The sequence below is a fragment of the Triturus cristatus genome, chromosome 8 (assembly GCF_964204655.1).
Source record: "Triturus cristatus chromosome 8, aTriCri1.1, whole genome shotgun sequence".
NCBI classification, from domain to species: Eukaryota; Metazoa; Chordata; class Amphibia; order Caudata; family Salamandridae; genus Triturus; species Triturus cristatus.
The window spans coordinates 841,591,799-841,617,853 of NC_140591.1; the positions used below are offsets into that span (position 1 = coordinate 841,591,799).

At 45.6% G+C, this 26,055-nt stretch overlaps 1 protein-coding gene across 1 annotated transcript in view; it reads left to right on the plus strand.

Moving 5' to 3' along the window:
• PROS1 (protein S) overlaps positions 1-26,055 on the plus strand; it is a 308,818-nt gene that overhangs the window by 13,467 nt on the left and 269,296 nt on the right. The window contains exons 2-3 of the mRNA XM_085622337.1: positions 18,570-18,727; positions 21,039-21,063. Of these exons, the coding sequence (XP_085478463.1) occupies positions 18,570-18,727; positions 21,039-21,063 (183 nt within the window). The remainder of the gene's footprint in view (positions 1-18,569; positions 18,728-21,038; positions 21,064-26,055) is intronic.

Here is a 26,055-nt window from a genome sequence, read left to right on the forward strand (position 1 = left end):
ATTTTTGGGTTTCAGGGTGGGTTAGGGTTTTGGGGTGGGTTAGGGTTTTGGGGTGTAAGGGGTATTTTTAGGGTTCAGGGTGCATTTAGGTTTTGGGGTATTTGGGTAATTTTAGGGGTCAGGGTTGGTTAGTGTTTTGGGGTGTAGGGGGTATTTTTGGGGTTCAGGGTGCATTTAAGGTTTTGGGGTGCTGGGGTATTTTTGGGGTTCAGGGTGGGTTAGGGTTTTGGGATGTAGGGGGTAATTTTAGGGTTCAGGTTACGTTTAAGGTTTTGGGGTGCTGGGGTATTATTGGTGTTCAGGGTGTGTTTAGGTTTTGGGGTGCTGGGGTAATTTTAGGTGTCAGGGTGGGTAAGGCTTTTGGAGTGCATGGGGTATTTTGAGGGTTCAGGGTTGAGGGTGCGTTTAAGATTTTGGGGTGCTGGGTAACTTTTGGGGTTCAGGGTGCATTTAGGTTTTGGGGTGCTGGGGTAATTTTAGGTGTCAGGGTTGGCTAGGGTTTTGGGGTGCATGGGGTATTTTGAGGGTTCAGGGTACATTTAAGGTTTGGGTGTGCTGGGGTATTTTTGGGGTTCAGGGTGCATTTAGGTTTTGGGGTGCCAGGAAAATTTTAGGTGTCAGGGTGAGTTAGGGTTTTGGGGTGTAGGGGGTAATTTTAGGGTTCAGGGTAGGTTTAGGTTTTGGGGTACTGGGATATTTTTAGGGGTAAGGGTGAGATAGGGTTTTGGGGTGTAGAGGGTATTTTTAGGGTTCAGGGTGCGTGCCAGGGGATTGGTTACCATTAATTTTTTGTTTTAAAGTACCGATAACGTATTGTAACGGTGTGCGTAATAATTAACTGCGAAGTAAAAGCATTTTTAATGTATTTGTATATATTTGCGAAGTAAAAGCATGCGCACTAAAATCATGCGTAGTAAAGGTATTTGCGAAGTAAAAACTTTGAAGTAAACACCTGCGGCGTAACGGTATGTTAAGTAACATATATTCGGACCTGGCGCATTGCCTTCGGAACCAGAGCATTGTCCCCGGAATCGACGCATCCTCCGCTGCAGGAGCAGTAGCAGTGCATCACATTCGGACCCAGAGCATCTCACTCAGACCTGACGCATTGGCGCAGTTTCATGGAGGAAATTGACGCATCTCATCCACTGCGTGGTTCTACATCTACGCATCGCTTCGGCTGCACCTCGCATCTTCTTCGGCAACACAGCCCGGATCAAGGTACTTTTGTTCAGTGGAACAAACTAGTTCCATGTGTCTGGACTGTACTCCATCGTGGTCGGCCTGAACTTTTGACTTTATCCCGGTCTGCCACGACCAGATTTCCAAATTAGTGATTATTGCTTTTTAGTGATATTTTATAGATTATTCTTTAAAAATTCATATCTCGACTTCTACTTATTGGATTTTTGTTGTGGTGGTCTTGTTTTATCTATAAAACTAATTTGTATTTTTCTAACCTGGTGTGGAGTCTTTTTATGTTGTGTTCACTGTGTTACTGTTTAAAGTCTTGCACAAATACTTTACACATTGCCTCTCAAGTCCAGCCTGATTGCTCTGTGCCAAGCTACCAGAGGATGAGCACGGAATAATTTTGGGTGTGTTGTTACTTACCCTGACTAGGGTTGTGGTTCCTACTTGGACAGGGGACATACCTCTGCCAACCAGAAACCCAATTTCTAACATCAACTATTTAATTAGCTGAAATATATTAAATTAAAATAATTTTTCTAAAGATTCAGTAAAAGAAATCCCACCTAAAGTAAAATGTTTATATTTCATAAATATTTGTACTAAATGTTACCAAAAGTTGCGTATAGAATTAATGTAAATATTGTAGTTATCTTTGAAAAAAATACATTTGCAAGTATTTTAAAATTAAAAATTGTATGCAAATATTGTAAAATAATATTTATTTATTTTTGTATAATTGGCTAAACATTACATTTATATTTATTTTTTTAAAGTTGAAATTCATTTATTTTAAGATGATTGTCGGTGGAGTTTTGTTTTAAGCCCCTACGTGCCTGATTTTATATGGGAGAATGTTGCAGCAGCAGTGGTTGGACATGTGTGGTGTTGGGCTTGCTACAGGTCTGAGCAGGAGTGCATTTCCAACTGTTTGGGGTTCTTTTTGATTGTGGTAGCTATAGGAATGCAGTTTTGCAGCTTGTTCCCTGCAGCCGTGTGTAAGTGGTAAAAGCAGCTCTCCTGTGTCTTCTGTTCAGCACCAGGGACAGCCAGGACAACTCTGCACCCTTGCTCTACAGGCCAGGTAAAATTGAACAAACTGTTGTGGCCTGGTCCTGGGATCCACATCACCTTTATCCTGCAAGGGTACCACACAACTTGACCTGCAAGTGATCGATTGCCACTAGTGGTTTTCCCCCTTGACCGCAGTATTAAAGTTTCACTGTATTATTTTGCACTGACTCTATATTTCTTCTAAAAATCTATAACTTCGGTTATATGTATGCTATTCCGTTTGTTTTGGTGTCTAAATTAAGATAAAAATACACTATTTTTATAAATTGATATCGTTTTTTTTCTTGAGTAGTCTCAATTACTTACCATCTATGTTGGTACTCTGAAATGCTTAACACATGTTCCTTTAGTAAAGCCTGACTGCTCTTTGCCACACTACCAGGACTTAGCTAAGGCTTTATTAGTGTAAATCCAAGGACCATCTTTGTGGGTTATGATAGTATTGCATGGTGAAGTCTACCCAACATCACCACCTAATACTTCATCTTCCTACAACATGCATGTTTACAAAGTGAGAGCCTACTTCTTCTCAGACATCGACATCAGCAGTGTGCCATCCACATGTACTGAGAAGTTTCTGAGAAGTACGGAGAAGCTTCTCCTGGAGTCAGGAAGAGTTGTGGCCCAGAAGGGATAAAGTAAGGCATAATCCCATAGTTTAGAGAGGGCTACAGTGAAAACCAACAAGCACGCTAATGTGCTGGGCCTTACAGTCCACAAGTTCAGGTGGTTGGCATTTCTAGACTGCAGGAAGCCACAAAGGCCATAACCAGCCACACGGGGATAGAATGCTGGATCAGTATCTCATTGCCTTCTCCAAGGCTCTAGTCAGGAGAGGAAGAAACTAGTGAGTATGGTGGGAATGAAGCCAGGGGTGCTTCTGATGTGCTGACACTGGTCAAAACTAGTAATCTGTAGCAGAAGTTGCTTTTTGATTCCCCAACAAGATATGTTGAGCTCTTTCTGCTGTCATGAGCTGCGGGTCTTGAGTTAAAGTCCCAGCAATGTCAATTCTTACTCTCATCCTTCCAAACTCAATGAATGCCATACTATTTAATTAAGCGATAGTAACATGCGCTATTTACAATACTTTGTAATGGAAAATAAACCTGCAGTCTTAAGCACTGCAGAAACACAAGGTTATTGTCCATACTGTTATCAGTATCACACGTCCGCCATGCCTAACCAAACTTCCTCTCTTGAGCAGCACCTCCATACACAGTAGCGTGGTGCACAGTGTAGAGGTCTATAGTCCACATGTGAGGCCATTTCTCATGAGTGACATGAGCTCATCATTTTTAGGCCAAAGCCTACCAGACAGCACAGCTGTCTGATTGTGAAAAGACATCTTGTGGGCATTTTGAAAGCTTCTCTGGGAATGCATTCTGCCCATTCCTTACCGTTGCCTTCGAGGTTTGTAACTCACATTTTCTGGCTTCCAATTTTCTGGCTGTATTTGGTTTAGGTTGTAGAGGATGTCTTTGTATCTCCCTTGGAGCAAACCTTGTTTACCATCGCTGCTTGTATTCTTCAACGAGTCCTCACTTTCTGTAAACAGGCCTTTTCATTTTATTCTTATTTTCTCACATTTTATGTGCGTTCAAAGACAGAGGTCAAATGACAGGCTGTGTCTTCCAAGGGAGCTTGATGTTTACTCTTTTTTTCTCTGACTTAAAAGTGAGACAATTTATGTGACAATCTTGTCTGGAAGTGGTAAAGAAAAGGTCTTTTTCTAGCACACAACACAATGTCTGTAAATGAAATGTGCAAATATTTCACAATATATCTGAAATACAAAAGCACATTTTTTAAAAATTCAAAACTGTGGTGGAAATAAATGTTTTAATACGATCAAAACAAATCAGTACTATAGGTGATGCCATTTCCACAAATTGTTTGTGCGCTGTATAGTTTTATCAGTAAAACGGTATGTGCAAATGTAATTGTCATTTGAATTAAAAATGTGTTGTCTGTAATGGCAATGCATTCCCCCACCATGCATACTCCATACTATGCTACCACACTCCTCACCACACCACTCTAAAACACCCTACTCCACTCTATGCCCCACCACTCTAAGCCACTCCACTCCATGACACGACATTTCACTCTACCAAACTCCACGTCACTCTACACCACTTCAACTAGGCCACTCTACTCCATCTATGATTCTCCACTCTATGATATTCCTCCACTGTACAACACTCCACTCTGACACTCCATGATACGATCCTCCATGCAACTTTACTTCACTCTACGCCACTCTACTGCACTTTGTGACACTTTACTCCACTGCATGCTACTCCATTTATCACTTCTCCACTCCACTATACGGCACTCCACTCTACGCCACTCTAATCTACTTCACTCTACGACACTTTACTACAATCTATGCCCCTCAACACCATACCCCTCCACTGTTTGACAATGTATTTTACTCTACTCTACTTTACTCCACTTCACTCTGACACTCTACTCCACTCCCAACACTTCACTCCACGACACTCTACTCCAATTTACACCACTCCAATAGACTCTGACTTGTCTCTATGACATTTTCTCTACACCACTCCGTTCCACTCTACTCCACCCACTTCATGACTCTACTCTGCTCAACGCCATTCCACAACACTCTACTCAATGCCACTCTACTACACTTCACTCTATGACACTCTAGTCCACTCTTTGCCCCTATACTCCACTCTGCGCCACTCCACTCTATGACAGTCCACTTCACGACTCTCCACGACTCTCTACTCCATGGCACCAAACTCGACTCTATCAAACTCGACTCTACGCCACTCTATGCCACTCCACACTAGTCCAGTCTGTTGCACTCCACTTTACGACATGCCACTCTACTCCACTGTATATATGGAACTCCACTCAATGCCACGCCACTCTATGACACTTTGCTCCACTCTACGCCCCTCAACTCTATGCCTCTACACAGTACACCCCTCCACTCTGACACTTTACTTTACTCCACTCCCCCATATGCCACTTCACTCCAACACTCTACTCCATTCTATGACACTCTACTCCACTCTATGTTTCTTCAATCTAGGCCAGACCCGTGCACTCCACTTTATACAACTCCACTCTGTGACTGTACTTCATTTTACGACTCTACTCGACTATATGCCACTCTGCCACTCCACTACACTCCACTCTACGACACAGCACTGCACTCCACTCCACCACACTCCATGCCAAACTATGCCACTTCACACTAGGCCAGTCTACGACACTCCACTGTACCGCATGCCACTCCACTCTGTATACGGAACTCCACTCTATGCTACTCCACTGCACAACACTTTACTCCACTCTATGCCCCTCAACTCTATGCCCCTCCACAATACGCCCCTCCACTCTTGACACTATACTTTACTCAACTCTACTTCCCCTCCACCCCTCCACTCTATGCTTGCCACAATACAACCCTCCACTTTGACACTCTACTTTACTCCACTCCACTCCCCTCAACTCTACGCCCATCCACTCTGACACTCTACTTTACTCCACTCCTCTCCTCTCCACTCCACTCTATGACACTCTACTCCATTCTATGGCACTCTACTCCACTCCATGCTGCTTCACTTTGGGCCACGCCACTCTGCGCCACTTCATTGTACTCTACTCTGCGATTCTACTCCACTTTACCACTCTACGCCACTCCACCACACTCTGCTCTGTGGCACACTACTGTACGACACTCTACTCTAAGACACTTTATTCCACTCTACGCTGTGCCACTCCACTCTTTGCCGTTCCACTCTTTTCCACTCAACTCTGTGCCGCTCGCATCTACGCCACTAAATTTCAGCCATACTGAACAGCAGCCATGCTGTTATACAACATGGCTAAAACACCTTAGATAAGTAAAAGAGTTTTTCTGTCTCACCTCAATGCCTTTGAAATGGCTGCACTCTTTATACCCCCCACACTATCTAGCTCTGCTTTACCTTTGTATTCTGAGATAGATGTACCGCTGTACACTGCGCCTCTCTCACATCTGTGTCATGAGGTTTGTAACCTGCTTTCTCGATTTTTCGGTGTTCCTCTTTCTCTCTCCCGCTCACTCTCCTACACTTGCGAATTTTGTTATTTTTTTAGTTTTTTTTTTTCTGCGGTTCCGTTGTCATTCTGATCCCATTTCGGTCTCACCTCTGTATCATAAAATATATTTCTATCCCTGAACCTGGGCACCTCTTTCTAATTGTCTCATAAAGCTGGATATTCATAAATATAATTACAGCGGTGACTCTGAAGTTATGGTTGGCACCTCACTCCACGTGGAATCGCTTTTTGTTGCATCCTTAATAACTTTGTTAGACTTTGAATAATTGGCATCATCTCTAAGCGAAATGCAATTCAACATTTAATCCCGAATCGTTATACATTTGGTTCATTTTTGCTATTTTTCTTAAGATTAAAAGAAGGTCCTAGACTTGTCTCTTTTAAGTTCTACGTTTCCATTTTTACGTGTTTCAGTTGCATAATAAAACCCGCTGGATGAAAGTACATTTTAATTAAAAGACATTCTTTCCATGATGCAGGGCCTTCTTATGGCTTGTTGAATTTTTCGTCCATCAGTTTTTGATATACACGCAATATATATAACCGTTTTGTGCACATGTGCAAGCTGAATAACTCATAAAATGTTCATGAGTCCTGGAAAAACTTGGATAATAATTTACGAAGTACAGACAGTACATTTTGTTTGCCTGCATGAAAAAAACAACACATGCACACCAACAAATGTGATAAAGTTGATTGAGAATTCGCTCAACCTCTGAAGGTGTTTACATGTTTTAAAATAAAGTCAAAGAAATGCATATGCATAGATGTAAACATATATATATATAGATGGGCACAAATATAAAGGCACTAATACAGATGAACACACCTATGAATAGAGGCTACCTCAGATGATCGCAGATGTTAATTGAAGTAACAAAAAAAACGTACAAACATGCAGTCATACACACAGCAGAGAAAGAGACTGACACAAAATCACACAGGAATAGAAGGACAAACGCATACAGGCACAAAGATGCACAGAGATCTAACATATAGCCATATAATTACAAATCAATTGAGTTCCTCAATAAAACATACACACACCTGCACAGTAGACACACCACAAGCATTTTGGGTTAGAAGAAATAAACTAAAAATATACAATAAAAATGTGAATCTTTCATTAAAGATTCAAGGAGAAGAGATAACTCAACATTGCGACCTTTATCCATGGTCGCTTCTCACAGGGCACAAGAGATGATGGATAGTTAAATTATTTCTTCACTAAGTATCATTCAACACTGTTAAGGAGAGCTTGGCAGATAATGAAGACCACAAGGAGAGTTGGGCAGTTGCACTTCTTATGCTACAATAGAAGAGGGAGATCTAGCATCATACTCTTCTTGCCCGGATTGTTGTAGTTGGCCTAAATCAACATGTCCATTTCCTTCAGAGGGACATTCTTCCACCCACTGTGGAGGGTGCAATCCAGATGACGTGTTTGCATTTGTTTCTGCTTTGTAGTTGTGACTAAATTGGATGGGCTGGACATGCAACTATGATTTAACTTCTTACCACATTCATTGCAAATTTCGGATTCCACCAGTTGATGTTCCAGGTTTTTATGGGGCAGAACATTTTTCACGCAGAGGATTCACAAGGTGGTCAACTACCAATGGTAGGATGCTTCAGGTTCTGCAGAATAGCTTGACTCTGGTGGCATGGTAAGCACAGGACCCATATCTGGGCAAACCCGTCCCACTTGGGGCGACAAATGCAAAAAAAACAAATGATGGACGGAATGCTGAACAATGTCAAAAACTCGCCCCCAGTACAGAGATCTGGACCTAAATCCATTGTTTTTTGCTTTCCACCCATTTCCGTTTAGACCCAATCATATGTAAATTAGTCTTGACCCTGCTCCCCATGGGAACAGTTCAGCCTGAACTGCCAAGCCAGGTCCTCCCCGGGCAGGAAACAAGCATCCTAGGACCAGTTTAGGGAAATCGCCCCTCATCAGCAGGAATAGCTTGAGTCCAGTGGCAACGGACCCACGTCTGAGCATACCCATCCCACTTAGGGCGACAAATGTAAAAAGAACAAACAATGGACGGAATGCTAAACAATGTCAAAAACTCACCCCAGTACAGAGGTCTGGGCCTAAATCAATAGTTTTTTTTCACTTACCACGCCATTTCAGTTTAGAGTCAGCCATATGAAAATCAGTCTTGACCCTGCTCCCCATGGGAACAGTCAAGCCCGAACTGCCGGGCCAGGTCAGGTCCTCCCCGGACCGGAAACAAGCATCCTAGGACCGGTTTCTGGGTATCACCTCTCATCAGCCAGGATTGCTTGACTCTGGTGGCATGATTGAGCATGGGACCCACGTCTGGGCATACCCGTCCCCCTTAGGGCGCCAAATGCAAAAAGAACAAATGATGCTTCAACATTACCAACTTAACAAACACTTGTAAGATTCTACCTCTCTTCATAAACTCAATTAGTGCTTAGTTATTAAACTTTTCAATGGTTCCTTGCAGCCTCATGCTAGAAGTATTTGCTGCACACACTTTAAATAGGTAACCAAGTTGCAGGTACATACTCTTAACACCTAATGTCATTACCATTATATTTTAAGCATCACATGTGCAGTTAACAGTTGTAATATTTACACTTTTATAAATGTAAAACTTTCTGTGCTTAATAATCCGTACATTCTTATAAAATATGCTGTGCTTTCAAATATATTTAATATTTTGTTAATATTAATTACATTCTTCTTGACATATATTTTATTTCGTAGAAGCATATTTTAGAATTGGAACATTTATATGTTAAGTAAATGTTTTTATTTGTTCCACCTCTTCCACCTCCTGCAGCACTGCACTGCAGCCATTCAAAGATTCCCGCTGGATTGCATCCTTTTACGTTTTTATAATACTCACAGCATCAAGGTTCATTCAGCCGTTTCTCTATCCGTGATAGTGTAGAACAGCTTCTCACTGGGGTGCTTAAAACACTTTCTCCCTTTCATTTCTATGGCACTTGAAACCTGATGTTTGAAAGGTTTTGCAGTTGTAAAGACTGTGTTTTGCAAAATTGCAGGTTTTGTGACCACAAAAACTTGGCTTGAACTGTACTAAAGTCATAGTGCGAGTCACAAATGTCTTTGCAATTTGTGCATTGCGCGTTACAAATACTTACGAACCAGTAAGAAAAGAGGACATGAAATGGGTATTTCCCTACTGTAGTATCCGGCTGGATACAGTCTAGTGTTCCATTGTGCCTGTAACCCACACTGAACAACCACCCACCACAGGCGTCACCAGTCAGGTGACCCTGACAATAAAAGGGGCCGAGTGCACGTGCTCGTGGCCAGTTTACTGCACCAGTAATCCTGTGTCCTGTGTCAGTCATTATCTGCATGCGGGCCTGAGGGCCCAATCACCACATTGGCGACGAGGGGGCTGTGCCCTCGCGTGCACCAGCCCAGCAGATAAAGACAAGGGGGAGAGAGCTGCCCGCATGAAGGGCCCCCCCCCAACAGGCGACAACAGCGCCTGATCGCCCGCCGGGCGTGTGAAGAGCCCCGGGCATGAGCAGTGCTCGGGAGCCCACCCCGCACTGACGAGAAAGACCAGTGGGATCGTGTGAAGTGCCCAGAAGAAGAGCAGACCGATCGGAGCCCACCCGCATCGGCCGCGACCCCCGCAAGTAGCGTGGACCACGCGGGAGCCCACCCCGTGCTGAAGGATCTGTGGTGTGCCCTCCGGCGCAAAGTAAGCCTGTGAGGGTTGAGGCACAAGGCAAGCGAGGCCGGACTGAGCCGATGCCGGCTGCCGCCGCAGGACTGCCGCCAGGGGCGTAATGCCGGATCAGACATCGGGTGAAGGTGAGCCAGGGCTGTGGGACATCAGGGCGAGAAGACAGCCTGGTGCGGGAGGACGGAGAGTGGAGTAGCTAACCACTCCCCTGTCCCCGCAGGGAGAAATAGACTGAGCCCAATGCCCCCAAAGAAGTAAGGAGCCCCCGGGTGCAGCGCGGACCTCCCCCACCCCACGCGGCGTGTGAGGATCGAGCCGGCGGCGGGGTGGTCAGGCAAGGAAGGGAGACACCGTATGGCCTGCAGCCGATCGGAACGGCCAGCATGAAGGAGGTGAGACCCCGATGGGGGCGAACGGACATGAGGCTGAAGTGTCTCTCAGCCTGAGTAGGCGCGTATGCTAAAAGTGGGGAATCCGTCCCCAGCGCCTGCTCCAGCCCCGTGCAGCGAGGAAGGTGAGCGCAGCTGCGGAGAGAAAGCGGAGCTGCATGCGTGCACGAGAAGGCAGCGAGGCGGCCCGCATCATGATTCACAACCCAAAGTTCAATGCCCGTAAAAGCGGCGAAATGTGAAGAGCTGGCCGCTGCGCCCAGCAACAGGAAGAGACGCAGGAGGGGGAATAGCGTCGGCCCGAGACCCTGCTGATGTCCGCAATGACATCACACAGGATCGGAGACTGCCCAAACATGGAGGCGGCAAGTTTCCGCAACAGCGCTAGCTTTCTCCCCTCCTACGTGTAGCGTGATAACTGTGGGACTGCTGCAGGCGGGTAGCGGAAAAAATAACAATCAGGAGGCAGCCGGTGTGCGTCCCCCCTTCCCAGCACGAACTAAAACAAAAATAAAATACAGTGACTCACGGAGAGATGGGACGAGGTGCCGCCGTTCGGCGGAAGGGCCTCCTGCGGTGTGCAGGCTACAGGCTGCAATTCGGTCTCAAGGCCCCGCCTGCGGTAATGAAGCATGCGGAGGAAGATTCGCGGGCACGAGAAAAGGCACAGCAGGAGACTGTTGAAGCCCCTGCTGTGCACGTGTGTGCCAGGAAACCAGCGAGGGAGATACAGCACGAAGACCGCAGCAGGCAGAAAGCTGCCGAGGCTGTGAAAAAAAGAAAGCAACACTGCCACCAAGTGGCCATTTAGCAGTACTGCACCCGCGACAGAGACAATGTACAACAGAACGAGGGACACAGCAAAAATTGCCTAGAGCACACAGATGATGCCCAGAAAGACTGCCTGGCATGCTGCACCAGTTTCAAGGTTAAGAGCGAGAGAGCCAGATACCTCAACGCAGCAAAGGAACCCTAAAAGCAACACTACACCCACCCCAGCGAGGAGGGTGCAGGACACTGGCAAGCAAGATGCCCAGGAGGTAGATCAGGAGGAGCAAGCTCATGGTGCCAAGAAAACCCTGAAGAGCGTCTAAGGTGAAAGGCATCACAGGAACAGGAGATGCATAACCTACCGACAGCGAGAAGGGAGCCCTGAACACAGTAAGAACGAAGAGCAGCGGTACCTGGTGGCCACAGGTTGTCGCAGCAGCAGGAAGAGGCAAAAGCACCACCAGAAAGACAAAGGGCGGTTCAGGGACCCAGCACCAAGCACGCGAGCAACAGCACAGAGACAGCGGCTACTGCTCCAGAAAGGCAAGCACTGAAGAGAGTTCGCAGTAAGGGAGTCTGACGAAGCGACCAAAGGGCGCAGTCAGAAGCGCGCTGAAGCACTGCCACGGTTAGACAAGGAAAGGAGTGGTTGCACGACCACCAGAAGCCGACCGGCCGATGGTCGCAAGGAGGAAGAAGCCGACCAGCAAGATGGTCGCAAGGAGGAAGAAGCCGACCAGCAAGATGGTCGCAAGGAGGAAGCCGACCACCCAGATGGTCGCAAGGAGGACGACGCTGACCACCAGTTGGTCGCAAGGAGGATGCAGGCCTACAAGATGTCGGAGAGCACACTGACCTGCCAAGGGTCAGAGCCGGAGAGAAGGGGAAGTCCGAGGGAACGTCAATGAAGAGGACCCCATGAGAGGTCCGCAAAGAGGACCAGGAGGAGAAGGACAAGAGGTCCAGCAACATCAACATCACTCGAAATCAGAAGCAACTACGAGACAGAAGGTCGCGACGACCGGTCCAGTCACAGAGTGAAAGGAAGACAGTGTCCTAGTGGCGGGACAAGACCAGAGGGAAACGCGTAGAGTGCACGCTACACGAAGAAGCCTGGTAAGGACGAGCAAGGAGGCAAGAAGACTGGATCACGCCGCAAAGAAAGGAAAAGGAAGACAGATCCTGAGTGGCATGACGCCACGACGGAGGAAGAGAAGAGGAAAGGAGAAGCGCAAAGAGGTGTGCGGGACAGATCAACACACACACCAGAAGGGGAACACCCGAAGAGGAAAGGAGAAGAGCGAAGAGGTGTGCGTGACAGATCAACACAACACACACCGGAAGGGGAGTACCCGAAGAGGGAAGTGAGAAGGTGCATGGACACCCAGACCCAAAACCTGGAAAACAACATCAGCCCCACTGGGAGTATACGTCGATGCGTAAACCCGAAGGTCACCCGGGGACGACAGACACGAGCAGGCCGGTCCGTTGGTAACAACCACCTCTGGGACGTCACGGAAACAGGACCGTGGACATCCAAGGGGCAGAGGCCTCAGGGACACCGGTGGCAGCGGATCCCCAAGACGAGAGATGGACTGTTGAAGCTGGCTCTGGAGCTCCTGGGAGAACAAAGGCAGAGCACGAAGGACCAAGTGCCAACAGCACCCTTTCAGGCGGAACTTCGGACACGGAAAGAGGACCAGTAGTGACTCCCCCAACGCGAGGGGAGCGACAAGGCGGCGGTCCACCGGTCCAGTGGAAACCTGGCAACAAAGGGCCTCCGGGTCGTCCAGTGAGAGGGGACACCCACGAGAGAGGGATATCCGTGAGAGGGATATCCTGCAACGGTGAGTCCGGGAAGAAGACAACTACTCAACTACTAGTCGGAGGAAACACCTCTACCAGGGCGCACAGCGGAAAATTGAATAACAATGGTCCACCATCATTCCACCCCCCACTTCCACCGATGGCGGTACAAGAAAGAGACTGTGAGGCGCACTTCCACGATGTAAGTCCAAAAGAACACATCCGTAGAGCACTCAGACATCGCGCCAAGGAAGCAGAGTGGTCCCGGCTGTCAGAACACCCTCGCCGGCAGTTGACCATCAGCAAAAAGACTACGTGGAAGTCCTGATCACCAATTTATGGTTTATTTGTAACTTGTGTTTACTCCCACAGGTTCGGACTTTTCATTTGGTTGAACTTTCATTAAAGTTTGGGAGGGATGTGGTATCCGGCTGGATACAGTCTAGTGTTCCATTGTGCCTGTAACCCACACTGAACACCCACCCACCACAGGCGTCACCAGTCAGGTGACCCTGACAATAAAAGGGGCCGAGCGCACGTGCTCGTGGCCAGTTTACTGCACCAGTAATCCTGTGTCCTGTGTCAGTCATTATCTGCATGCGGGCCTGAGGGCCCAATCACCACACCTACCAATCCCATGGAAATGAGAATTATCAATGGTTTGTGACTGCAGCTGGTTTCCAAACCACTGATTGGATAACTACACCTGCGAAATGCGTATGGTGTCCATTCACAGGACTAAGCTATCCCTAAAGGATAGCTTCAGCATTGTCAGTGTAGGCTGCTGTCATTGAGACAAGCATTTACAATGCAATGGTCTCGCCTTTTGCATAAGTTGGAGCTATTGGTATTGTAAATGACAAACTTTTTTATTTATGGGTTGGTTTTGAAAACTGATAAATAAATGGCATAGTCATTGACAATGCCAATAGCTTTAGCTCTCGCAAAGGCGAGACCTATTTCATTTATACACACACACACGCACACACACACACACACACACACACACAAACACACCGAGCCCCACACACACAATCCTTTGGTGAATATGTAGTGTTGGAAGGGGTCCACAGGGGGCACAGCGGTGGGGAAACGAGTGGGACAGAGGGCAAAAGGGCCACAAAAGAGAAAAAACGAGTGGCGCAGAAGGGCACAGAAAAAAGAGAGGAACAGAGGGCAGAAAGGCACAAAAAACGAGGAAAAACGAGTGGCACAGAGGGCAGAAGGGCACAAAAAACAAGTGGAACAGAGGGCACAAACAACGAGAGGAGCAGAGGGCAAAAAGGCACAAACAAAAGAGGGAAACGAGTGGAACAGAGGACAGAAAGGCACAAAAAAAGAGTGGAAAACCAGTGGCACAGAGGGCAGAAAGGCACAAAAACGAGTGGCACAGAGGGCAGAAGGGCACAAAAGACGAGAGGAGCAGAGGGCAGAAAGGCACAAAAAACAAGTGGAACAGAGGGCAGAAGGGCACAAAAACGAGAAGGGCAGAAAGGAACAAAAAAAGAGGGAAAACGAGGGGGACAGAAAGGCACAAAAAAGAGGGAAAACGAGTGGCACAGAGGGCAGAAAGGCATAAAAACGAGTGGCACAGAGGGCAGAAGGGCACAAAAACGAGAGGAGCAGAGGGCAGAAAGGAACAAAAAAGAGAGAAAAACGAGTGGCACAGAGGGCAGAAAGGCACAAAAACGAGTGGCACAGAGGGCAGAAGGGCACAAAACAAGAGGGAAACGAGTGGAACAGAGGACAGAAAGGCACACAAAAAGAGGGAAAAACGAGTGGAACAGAGGACAGAAAAAACGAGAGGAGCAGAGGGCAGAAAGGCACAAAACAAGAGGGCAACGAGTGGAACAGAGGACAGAAAGGCACACAAAAAGAGAAAAAAACGAGAGGAGCAGAGGGCAGAAAGGCACAAAACAAGAGGGAAAGGAGTGGAACAGAGGACAGAAAGGCACACAAAAAGAGGGAAAAACGAGTGGAACAGAGGGCAGAAAGACACAAATAACCTGCCTCGGTGAGGAATCTAGCTGGGCGTGCGGGGGATGGTCCTCTCGTTCTCCGGATAAAGCTGAAGCGCCAGTTACAGGACATGCAGCCGCACCCCTACTCCGCGGCCCTGTAGAAAAGCGCGTGCAAGAGATGCCATGAGCGAAAGACTCGCCACGGCGTGCGCGCAACACTCACCCAGTCTGTCTGTGATTGGCTGCCCATGTAGCAGGCGGCTAGTGATTGGCCCACGCCTGCTGCCGGGGTCTTGCAATTGGACTGTAAAGTCACACGTGACCAGGGGGAGTCACACGCTTTCCGGGAAACCGCCAGGTAGGACATAAACAAACCCAAGGAAAGAAGCATGGAGTGCCGGTGGAAAGTTGTGGGGAGCTGTTTTTGCGTCTCTTGAGGGATTGCTCCGCTTTGGGATGTCGGTGAGGGTATGAAATCTTCAGGATGGGAGCGAACAATGGCAAGCAGTACGGGAGTGAGGGTAAGTGAGGGTGCCGCTGCCTGCTTGAGGGGGCCGACAGAAGTGGGCTGCGTTAGTTACTCCGTCCTTTGCGAGTATGTAGCCAGCCGTATTATGAGGGTGTCAGAGTGCTACATAGTGTGTACATTAAAGAAGAGCTGAATTGATTGGGCACGTTAACATCACAGCTGTTTTTATGACGAGAATATCTTAATTATTCTGTAGTTCGGCATGGCATCTGTCTGTGTGCTACCATTTCTGCTGTTAAAACGAGACCTATTGGCTTTGCCAATGCTGCTTGTACAGGGGGGGCGGCGGCGAGGTGTGTGTGCCCGCGCGCGTTAGGCAGCCGTGGATGCGGTGAGGGGGGGTCAGCAGCGGTGGGGTGTGTGCGCGCGCGTGTGTCTGTGTGTGTGTGTGCGTGTGCGTCTGCGCAAGCGCGTCCACAGACCCCGACCCCAATCCCTGCGCGTGCCCCGGTCTGTCTCCCTTGAGAGGCATCTCGGCGACAATAGGTCTCGAGAGCGAGACCTAAAAAACACTCAGTAGTCCAGGGTACTGCTGCAAGCACCCACTCCCAAAAAATGCCCAATGGATCATGCCAGTTTTTAATTTGTTTTAATATCCGCCCCCAATCCTTCAAGGGATGAGGACAGCAGTTTCATTATGTGCAAGCTAATGCTTGAATGAAGGTCTCATGTTTCTCACAAGACCCCTCCTCCCACCATTTGCTGCAGTGCTTTTTCACGCTTATGCTATACCGTTTTAGCTCCTAAAGCATCTTCTATTTTTACAAAACTGCAAAGATCTTCATGGTTTATTATTTATGTATTCGTTGCAGCAGTCCCTCGCTCTGCATTCTTTCAGCGTTTCTTCCAACTATACTTTTAAAACATTTATTTTCTCCTCTCAGCACAAATATCAACTGAGTTCATGTGATAAGAGTTCTTTACTTTTTAAATTTTTTTTATCGCACTTCAGCAGGAAATTAGAAATCTCCTGGTATAAAGGGTCTGGCTGGAGCAACTAAGTATATTGAATGCCTAGGAAAGAATGCTCTGAAACACAGAACTTGGGGGCATATTAGCAAGGGCTGGCGATATAATTATCGCTGCTTTAGCGTCCATTTTAGGGCGATAAGAGGCGATAATTGTATCGCAATATCATCAAGGACACGCTAGCGCGTGTTTCTTTGATGTAGAGCCCGTTTTTTCACAGCCTCGCCTTGCTAATGAGATGCAAAGAAGGCGTGGGTGTGAAAACAACACATGAAAATATCGCGAAGGCAGCTTCGCGATATTAACAAGGAGTTGCAGCGATAAAAAAAATTGCGCTAACTCGGCCTTAACGCTGGAATTTAACGTCTGTTAAATTTCAGACCAAGGCATACTAATAATGGTAGGTGGATTATGCTGATACGACCACAGGGTCGTATCAGCAATGTTATCGCTGTTTTCCATGAAACATCGCTGGAAAACCAGCGATGTTCCATGGTAAACACCGATATCGCTGAAATATTATCGCCATAGCGCTATGTATTGTTAATATAGCGTTATCATGGCGATCACTTTCAGCGATAGCCGGCAATAATATTTCTACCGCTATGTGGGGCCAGCGATAATTATCGCTGGCCCTCGTTAATATGCCCCTTGTATGCTATAGATCCAATTTGGCGGCCGCCCTTACAAGTCTCTCGTGAGTCCCTTGGCACTCAGGGGCATGTACTTTGTCTTGACTCCACCTGTGCGTTTTGTGTATCACATGCATCATAGTTGCGAAGCTTCACACCACGCGATATCCACACTCTTTGCACACTGCTGGCTTTCTCTGTGGTGAAGAGCTTGAGCAGCAAAGAAGTTTGAAGAAGAGAGCCTCATTTCACTCCCTGTGTATAGAAATAGGTGCGGGTCGGGGATCATGACATAATGCATGCATAAGTATCCAATATCACTTACTGATGCAAGCATCACACACTAGTGCATCAGGTGTACTGTGCAGGCAAACCAGTGTTATTGTGAAAAATAATAAAAACGTTATTAAAAGGCACTGAACAAGAAAAGGAAGCAATAATAAACTGGTGAAAAAGAACAACCTCCACAAAATACAGATAAGAGGCAAAATATTGTTGCAAATAACATACACCGACTTATTAACCCCATAACTGACGGGCCTCCCACCCCACCCCCGAGTGCTGAGCCCTATTTTGCTTTTTGGGTTAGTTTGTGCTTAGGGCTCCATAACTTTATTTCCACATAAGTTATCCATGCCAACATTGCGTCCTTCACAGTTGCTGCCACATACATTGGTGCGACTTGTCTAATTAGCCAAAATCTTTTAAATTGAAAGGTTGTGTGTGATACATCATGATACCAGTGCACTTGTCTTTACCGATGACCTCACATGTGGCTTAGAGAAGGCATTTGAAGAGGAGGAGCATGGGTAAAAGTTACATTGCACGGCTCTATAAAACATCTACACTTTTACTTTCTTCGTGGCTCATTGCCAGAAGATCTCTAGAAAGGCTCTTTTTTGTACAATACTCTAATTGTAAAGTATATGTTTGTGTAGCTCTGAAGGTGGTTAAAGGTGCCTTTTTTACACGAGGAAGCATCCCCAAACCAGCAAATCTATCAATTATACAGCCAAACCTGTTAAATTTCATTTTTCAGTAAAGAACACTTTTACTTCTGTAGATTTCAGCCCAAAATGAATTAATTTTAAAAGGTCATTGTTTGTCTTCTTTTGCTAGAAAATTGGAACCAAGTCGTAATTTTAAGATAAACTATTTTAAAAGAAACACACAATTTTCTTTGCTAGAAATGAATAGTGATTAATTGTAAAGCGCTAGGATGCCAGTTATGGACCACTAATGTTCTTTCTGTTTGAAGAATGCTGCCCGTCATTCAACCAGGTATCACTGCAATATTTTCCATCATGTTAACACACACTCAATTTTTAATTGGTTCTTGTGTCTTTTCTACAGAACTTCTTGTCAACATACTTAAGCTAACACTAACAATATATTATGACGTACTAATGTAAAACAGAAGAGCTGACAAACTCCACAATTATTATTTTCTTGTATAGTTTTATCTCAGCGGCAGGCATCCGAGTTCCTCCTGCGGAAACGTCGAGCGAATACATTTCTTGAGGAAAGCAAAAAGGGAAATCTTGAAAGAGAATGCATTGAAGAACTGTGCAATAAAGAAGAAGCCAGGGAGGTCTTTGAAAATGATCCTGAAACGGTATGGCGAGCTAAGACGAATTATCCTAGTTGGTGGGTTATATGATATAGATGGATCCTCACAGTTCGGACTTCTAATTTCTCCCTCTCTGGTTATTTTCAATTACACACCCTTATGTTTTTTATTATTTTTTTTTTTTTTACTTCATATGCCTACATCATGACCTATTTTAAGTAAATAATACAATAATTATTCGATCCGAATTGAACAGTCTTTTAAATTTAATTGCAATACATGGAATATATTTTTCACAAATTAATTGTAGCACGGATAAAATGCAATTTGGAACAGATACAGTAAAGTTTGATCTTTGTTGACCAGATTTTGATGACTATTAATATATGACTATTTTGATATCATAAATATGACAGTATTTTGCTATACTTTTTTGTCTCCAATGCAACCTTCAACCTAGCAACAATAGGAGAAATATATAGGTATTTCGTAATACAAAAAATTCCCAAATTCAGTATTAAATCAGTCTAAACAAAGAGGAAAAAGTATCGTTCTTATCAATTTATGTTGCGGTCTTCACACAACCGTGTCTGCCGGTAGATTTGGGGAATGGTAAGTTTATGAAATAGTTTAACCCAAAATCATATACCAATATCAACTCCGAAATTAATAAAAAAAGACCATGAGGTAGGTATAAGGTTAAACTTACAACACTAGAGGTAGAGGTAGATGCCATACAATTTCTTCCTTTAACATGGGCTGTATGGGGTTACTGTTTTTTTGCATTGGTCTGAAACAAGACATTAGTGAAATAAATGTTGCACTGCATGTATGACTTAAATTTCACGGCAAAACATATTCAGTGTTCAATTTTTTTTCTTTGTACTAGACCAAAACACTTCCATCATAGTGGGACCAGTTTGAAACTCCTTCCTATTGGGTTGCAGTTTTGTAGCTTAAAGTATAATGGAATTTGTGTGCAATGTTATGCTGCCGAAAGTAGTTTTGGGTGGGGTCGGCAGGACACCATCTGTGTGCCAGTGGATCAACACCATGTCACACCTCACCTGGATGTAGTCTAAGGGCCTGATTACGAGTTTGGCGGTCTTGGAGCGGGTGGCCACACCCGCGCTCCACTCCAGGACCGTCAAACTCGGCTGCCGGCCATCCACCAGATTATGAGTAATCTCGTGGTCCGGCAGGTGGTCCTATGGCGTTCACGGTGGTGCCTATTGAAAAGGCACCATAATGGAAACGCCACAGCCCGTTCCTGCACAGCATGGACTGTAAAGTCTGTGACATGCAGGAAAGGGAGTGACAGCACACAGGGGGGCTCAACATGTACCCCCCTGCATGTACTCCATGACTCTGAGGCAACAGGGGGCCCTGTAGGGTCCCCTTTGTTTCTTCTCGGACATAGTTTTCATTACGGGCTCACCGCCATGAAAACCGTAGTGGAGAGGAAACTTGTAATGTGCTTGGCAGGGTCGCAGTGGCACAGGCAAGTATGTTGCGTCCTCAAGATCGCTGCAAAACCACTAGGGATCTCTGCTGTTCCCTTGCAGTTGCGGCGGACCCATGGCAGTTCGACCACCCAACTTGTAATAGCGCAGTTGGACCACCGCCACCGCTGTAGTCATAATTAGGCCCCAAGTACTCTAATCACTCACTGGTTTCCAAGTGGAAAAATATAGACGTCAAGTGGAAATCTTGACTCATGTGTGAATTACCAGGAAGATTCCTGCACTCATACCGTCCCATGAATGGAATACCCATTTCAAATACAGCTACGTTTTTAGGTCTCGCCTGACCCAGCGCTTGCGCTGGTCTGGCGAGACTTATTGAGAGGGCTCCAAAAAGTGCTACCAGGCCAGCCTAGAGCTACAGTGCATGTGCACGGGCGCGCGCGCTGCGTTTTACCGCAATTACTTTCACTTTCGCCTTGCCGCCGCTTTGATGTTGATCGCAATCGCGATCACTTTAACTTTCGTGGCCTCAAGGCCGCTTGGAATAGCCAATAGGTCTCGATTTTGGGACCTTATAAGTATTTAGTTACGCAACTGTTGCATGGCTAAACACTTATAAGGTCCCAAAGGCGAGACCTATTGGCTATGCCAATGCTTGTTTCTTTCTGTCATTGTTGTGTGCCATTACTAATGCACTCAAACTGGGCACTATCTTGTCATTCTTTATATGTGCAGTTTAACAATTTGAATTGAAAGTGTTGCAATTTCTGTCCTTTTGTTAGCTTGCTGTTAATCAGCATAGATAAATGTCTTTAGCATTTTGTACTAGTTTTACAATTTCTAATTGTTCCTCTCGAACTAATATCATTTTTTGTATTATTTCTGTACAGGAATATTTCTACCCAAAATATTTAGGTAAGTGTGAACCACTGATACATTAATTATGAAGATTTGGAAGAAACCTTTATGCCACACTTATGTATCATATCCAGTACGTTTAGTTTTTGGCAATTTCTAGTAATTAGTAATGTTATGTTTCAAGGATCCACTTTTTGGTAATCTTTTACCATCCAGACTTTAAAGCTCACTACCTATTAAGTATATCTCCGCTATACAACCTATGCTATATAATGCTATGGTGCTATGAATTCTGGTTCAAAGAAAATTTGTAAAAAATGTAGTTTAAAAAAAAAGTATTTTATACCTTTTGCAAGTAACCCAATACATCCAATCACTCACTAAGTTTTTGTCAATAAATAAACTAGCATATGACCTGGTCGCTAACTGGTTCTGACCTGTCCTGCACCTGTATACGCATATCGAAAAACTAATACTTGGCAAAAGAGAGTGGGTGCCCCATCCGGCCAAAATTTTATCATCCTGTTTGGGATGACTAGAGATGCCATTTTGGTTCGTGTGTGCTCTAGTCGTTCAAGAGGGTACTCTGATAAAAAGGCGTGCTTCACAGATGCACCAAAGGCGCGCCTAAGGCAAGCCTGTCTGCGCCCATCAGCTTCCCCGAACCGGCCAGCGGCAGACACGCTGCCCATGACATCCCTAACAGTAAGTCTCTGTTAAGCTCCTGTAGCAGGTATGAACTTTTATCCTTAAACCCCTTGAACTGTGTTGAGGTTAGCAGATGGGACATTGTGGCAAATTCGGATATGGAATGTAGCAATTACAAGTTTAGCTTCACTCTAGAGTCTTTATGTTCATCTCCACTTACCAGCCTGTCCAGAGTTAGCTATAGCAAGCACACGATTAAAGCTGCTCTGATTAATGCTCGCTCGTTAGCTAAACACACGCAGGACAACTTTGACTTGCTCATTGACGAGCCACTTGACCTGCTTTTTCTCACTTAAACCGGGTTATCTGAGAATTCCAGCCCAATGATCGAGATGGCCATCCCTGTTGGCTTCAGAATCACTAGAGTGGATCGGAGAGCAGGGCGCTGGGGTGGGGTTGCTGTGGTGTTAAGAGATAGATGGAATTGTCAATGGAGTGAGATAAGGGAGCTGGTGGAGGTGGAAGCTCTTGACTTCTGCATCAATATCTCCCCTCAATATAGGTGAGGGATATACTGATGTAGAGGCCCCCTGGTTCCGCTGACCTATTTCTCAAATCCCTAGACTATGTGATCATCCCTCGTGCACTTCGCTACTCTTATTTTCTGCTTCTTGAGGATTTCAATATTCATATGGATAATTAGGAAGCGGGGGACTCACTGGAGTTTCTTGACTTTGATCCATTTTTCCTGGCAAGTTCAAAACGAGCCAAAGCAGGCGGGTCGCTTACAGGACAACAGGGGAAAGCTGGCCATAGAATAGACCCAGCTGTATTTAGTCTTGTATTAGCCAAAACATGCCCTGTGATATCTAGTGATTTGAATGAAGCCCTCGGGTACTTCACCAACTGGATATACAAGGAGGTGGAGCGCCTCACTCCCGAGACTCGGCCCAGGCGCATTATCAATCCCCTCTCAAAGCCAGGGTTCTCTGGCTCCCTTAAAATTGAGAAACATCAATGTAAAAGACTGCAACACAAATGGAGACAAGAGTATAGCCCCATGGTTAGAACGATTTTCAAAAAGGCACAAAAGAAATACTATGCCAACATTGCTAAGGCTAAAAGCCTCTATTATGCGTAGCGGATTGCCTCGTCTGGTAATAACGCTAAAGAAATCTTCACCATTGTGCAAAGTTTCCTCTCCTCTAAAGCGGAGACTAGTATCCACACCCCTTCTCTCAGTTGGTGTGAGGAGCTCTATTGTTTTTCATTAATAATGTTCGATCTCTACAAGCTAACTTTGGCGATGGGGATAGCCAGCTAGTGACTATGGTCTCCTCCTTGCTGTCGCTTCCCTCCACCTCTGCCAAACTCATAACCTTTGAACCTATACCAGCGAGGGATTCTCTGGCAGTCTTAAACACCCTTAAATCCGGCTCGCCTTCTGATCCCAGCCCGGCTAAATTGTTGGCCGGTGCTTGGGTGGTGATCAGTCTGGTGATGAACGCTTTGATCAGTTTATCCTTAGCATCAGCTATGGGCCCTCCTTCCTGGAAACAAGCGATGATTAACCTTACTCAAAATACCTACATTGGATCCTGCTCTTACCTCTAGCTACATCCCAGCTGTAGCTAAGGGTTGTGAAAAAACTGGTCAACAAACAGCTGTCTGACTTTGTGGAACAACAGGATCTTCTTCACCCGGCTCAATCAGGTTTTAGAGCCTCATATAGCACGGAATCTGCACTTGTGGAAATTTCCGAGGCCATCAGTGAAACTCTAGATGCAGGGGGCAGGGCTGCCCTGGTCCTTCTGGACTTGTCGGTAGCATTTGATACCGTGCTGCATGCCCTGCTCCTGTCCCGTCTTCAGGAAATTGGCACAATAGGGTCAGCATGGAAGTGGCTGAAATCTTACCTCGAGGACAGAACTCAGCAAATCTGGATTCCTCCTTTTACAGCCACTCCCCAGAATTTGATGACTGGGGTTCCGCAAGGTTCTGAACTGAGCCCTTTGTTGTTCAATATTTCTGTGTCTCCCTTCATTCGGCTGCCTGAGGATTTGGGTGCCAAAGTAATTGCATATGCCGATAACACTGAGCTTCTTTTTACGTGCAATAAAAATGAGTCTTCCACCTCTCATGTTAAAACATGCTTGACAGAAGTGTTCCACTGGCCTACATCGGCTCAGCTGAAATGCAATGAGGATAACACTGAGATTCTCTTCATTGGTAACTTACCTCCTCTGTTCTGGCACTCTTTCTGGCCGGATGAGTCCCCTTCACCTACACCCCAGGGTCAACCCACTAAGAACTTAGGGATCTGGTTTGATGAAAAGCTGTGCTTTGGCCCCCAGATTAATAACCTGACTGGAATGTGCTTTGGCATCTTGAAAGCACTAAAACAATATTCTTCCACTTCTCTCCGCAAGAGAAACTGTTACCTGTGCGCTTATCACCTCATGCATTGTTCGTTGGTCTTCCCGGCTATTTATTGAACAGGCTTCAGTTTGTTCAGAATTCTGTGGCTTGAACTCTTCTGAACCTCCCTAATAGGGTCAGTGTCAGGCAACGTCTGCATAACCTGCACTGCTTGCTGGTGAAAGAGAGGGTAAAATTCAAGTCCTTGGTAATGGCTCATGCAGCCCTCCATGGGCTTGGCCCGGTGTAGCTGAGAAAGCGTTTTAAGTTCTATGCCCCTTCTAGGCAACTTCTATGCCCCTTCTAGGCACCTTCTATGCACCTTCTAGGCAACTGCACTTTTAGGTTCCCTCAAAAAAGGTTATGTGGCATATCCCTCTCATATATGCCTGCTGTGGCTTGGAACCAACTCCCACTGGACTTACGTTGCCTTCAGGATCTGAAGAGCTTTAGGAAGAGACTGAAGACTTTCCTCTTTAATTAGCTTGCTATTCTGCTTCTGTTCTCACCCCACTCGGCACGCACTGTGACACTCTTCAAGTAGCTGTGCACGATACAAATATTGGTAACCTAACATAAATTGTATCAACATCTATGAGAAAACCATGCAACTTCACAAACTAGGGGATTAAGGTACAAGACACTGATCCCAAACTGTGACCAGTAGTTTTGCAACCAATGTTGCATTTTGCAAACTGACCTATGTGGTAATGGATCAGGTTGCAAAGTTTCCATGTCGAGTGGGTCGCAATCTGACCTACAGTATGAATATTGATGATTGGTGGCAAATTGCGACTTATTCCTATTGGATGCCATCATTGGGCTTGTGACCTGCTGGGCTCAGCAGGCAACAATATCTGTGATCACATTTAAATAAAGTAAAAACATTTTTAAAATGCAGTCCACTTTTGTTTTTTAAAAGGTTTGAGATCTGGCAGAAGTCCCGTAGTCCATAAGAAACTTTTCTCTTCATTCACAAGTTACAAATTGGAAATGACCCCAATGGGGACCCCTCCCCTTCTGTGAATCCTTTACCAGTTACTATACAAACTCAGGAGTTTGAATTTTTCAATTTTTGTTACTGGATTACGGGGTTGGCAAACATTGATACATGACACATCGATTCACAATTTGTAAAGAATGCATACACACTTCCCCTTTCAAATGATGATTCAGTAACCATGTGCATTCCCATGTTTGGAGCTGGTAAGAGTTTACAGTCTCCTAAAATGGGATTACCACCAGGGCCGGATTGGGAACACAAACCAGTCCAGGCAGTTCTGCTGGCCCAGTCTGGGGGGTCAGGGGGTGCTAGTGAGAAGCAGCACTGCTGCTACTTTAGCAGTGCTGCCGCTTCTGTTAATGGGGGCCGATATTGCAGCACTGCTGCAAAACCAGCCCCCAATAATAAAGCAGACCCCACCGCTTGAAAACCGGCGTTCACCCTTCTGGCCCCCCGGAAAACACCTGGTGCCCACTACGGCCAGTCCGGCCTGGCTTACTAAGTAGTAAAAACCTTATTAACGCACTGCAGCATTTGTGACGGCAAAAATAGGTTTGTAAATCAGGTCCCATGTTCTTTCTGGAAATGTTCTCTTTTTTTGTAGCCCAAATGACCACCCCAGTCTTGTTATGTTTCAAAATTTAGGTCATACTTTTTTCACAAGTAAGAAATTGTTAAGACCATATTTTAGATGCCTTTACTATTCATGATAATTAGTGCCCACTGATTCAGTTCAGATACTAAGTAGTATGACTTGCAATGCAATATCTTCACATTCATGGGCTATAAAAGTTTGCCAGTTAGTGCCAGGGCAGTCATGAATTGCCATGGCCACCTATTTCAGTATATTCCTCTCATCTACAGCCAGACACACAGTATATTTTCAATGTGAGGATGTGCGCTGATGCCGAGTAATTAAAAAACACATGATTTATTGTGCGCCACTACTGATGACCAATGGAACCTTACAGCTTGCTTTA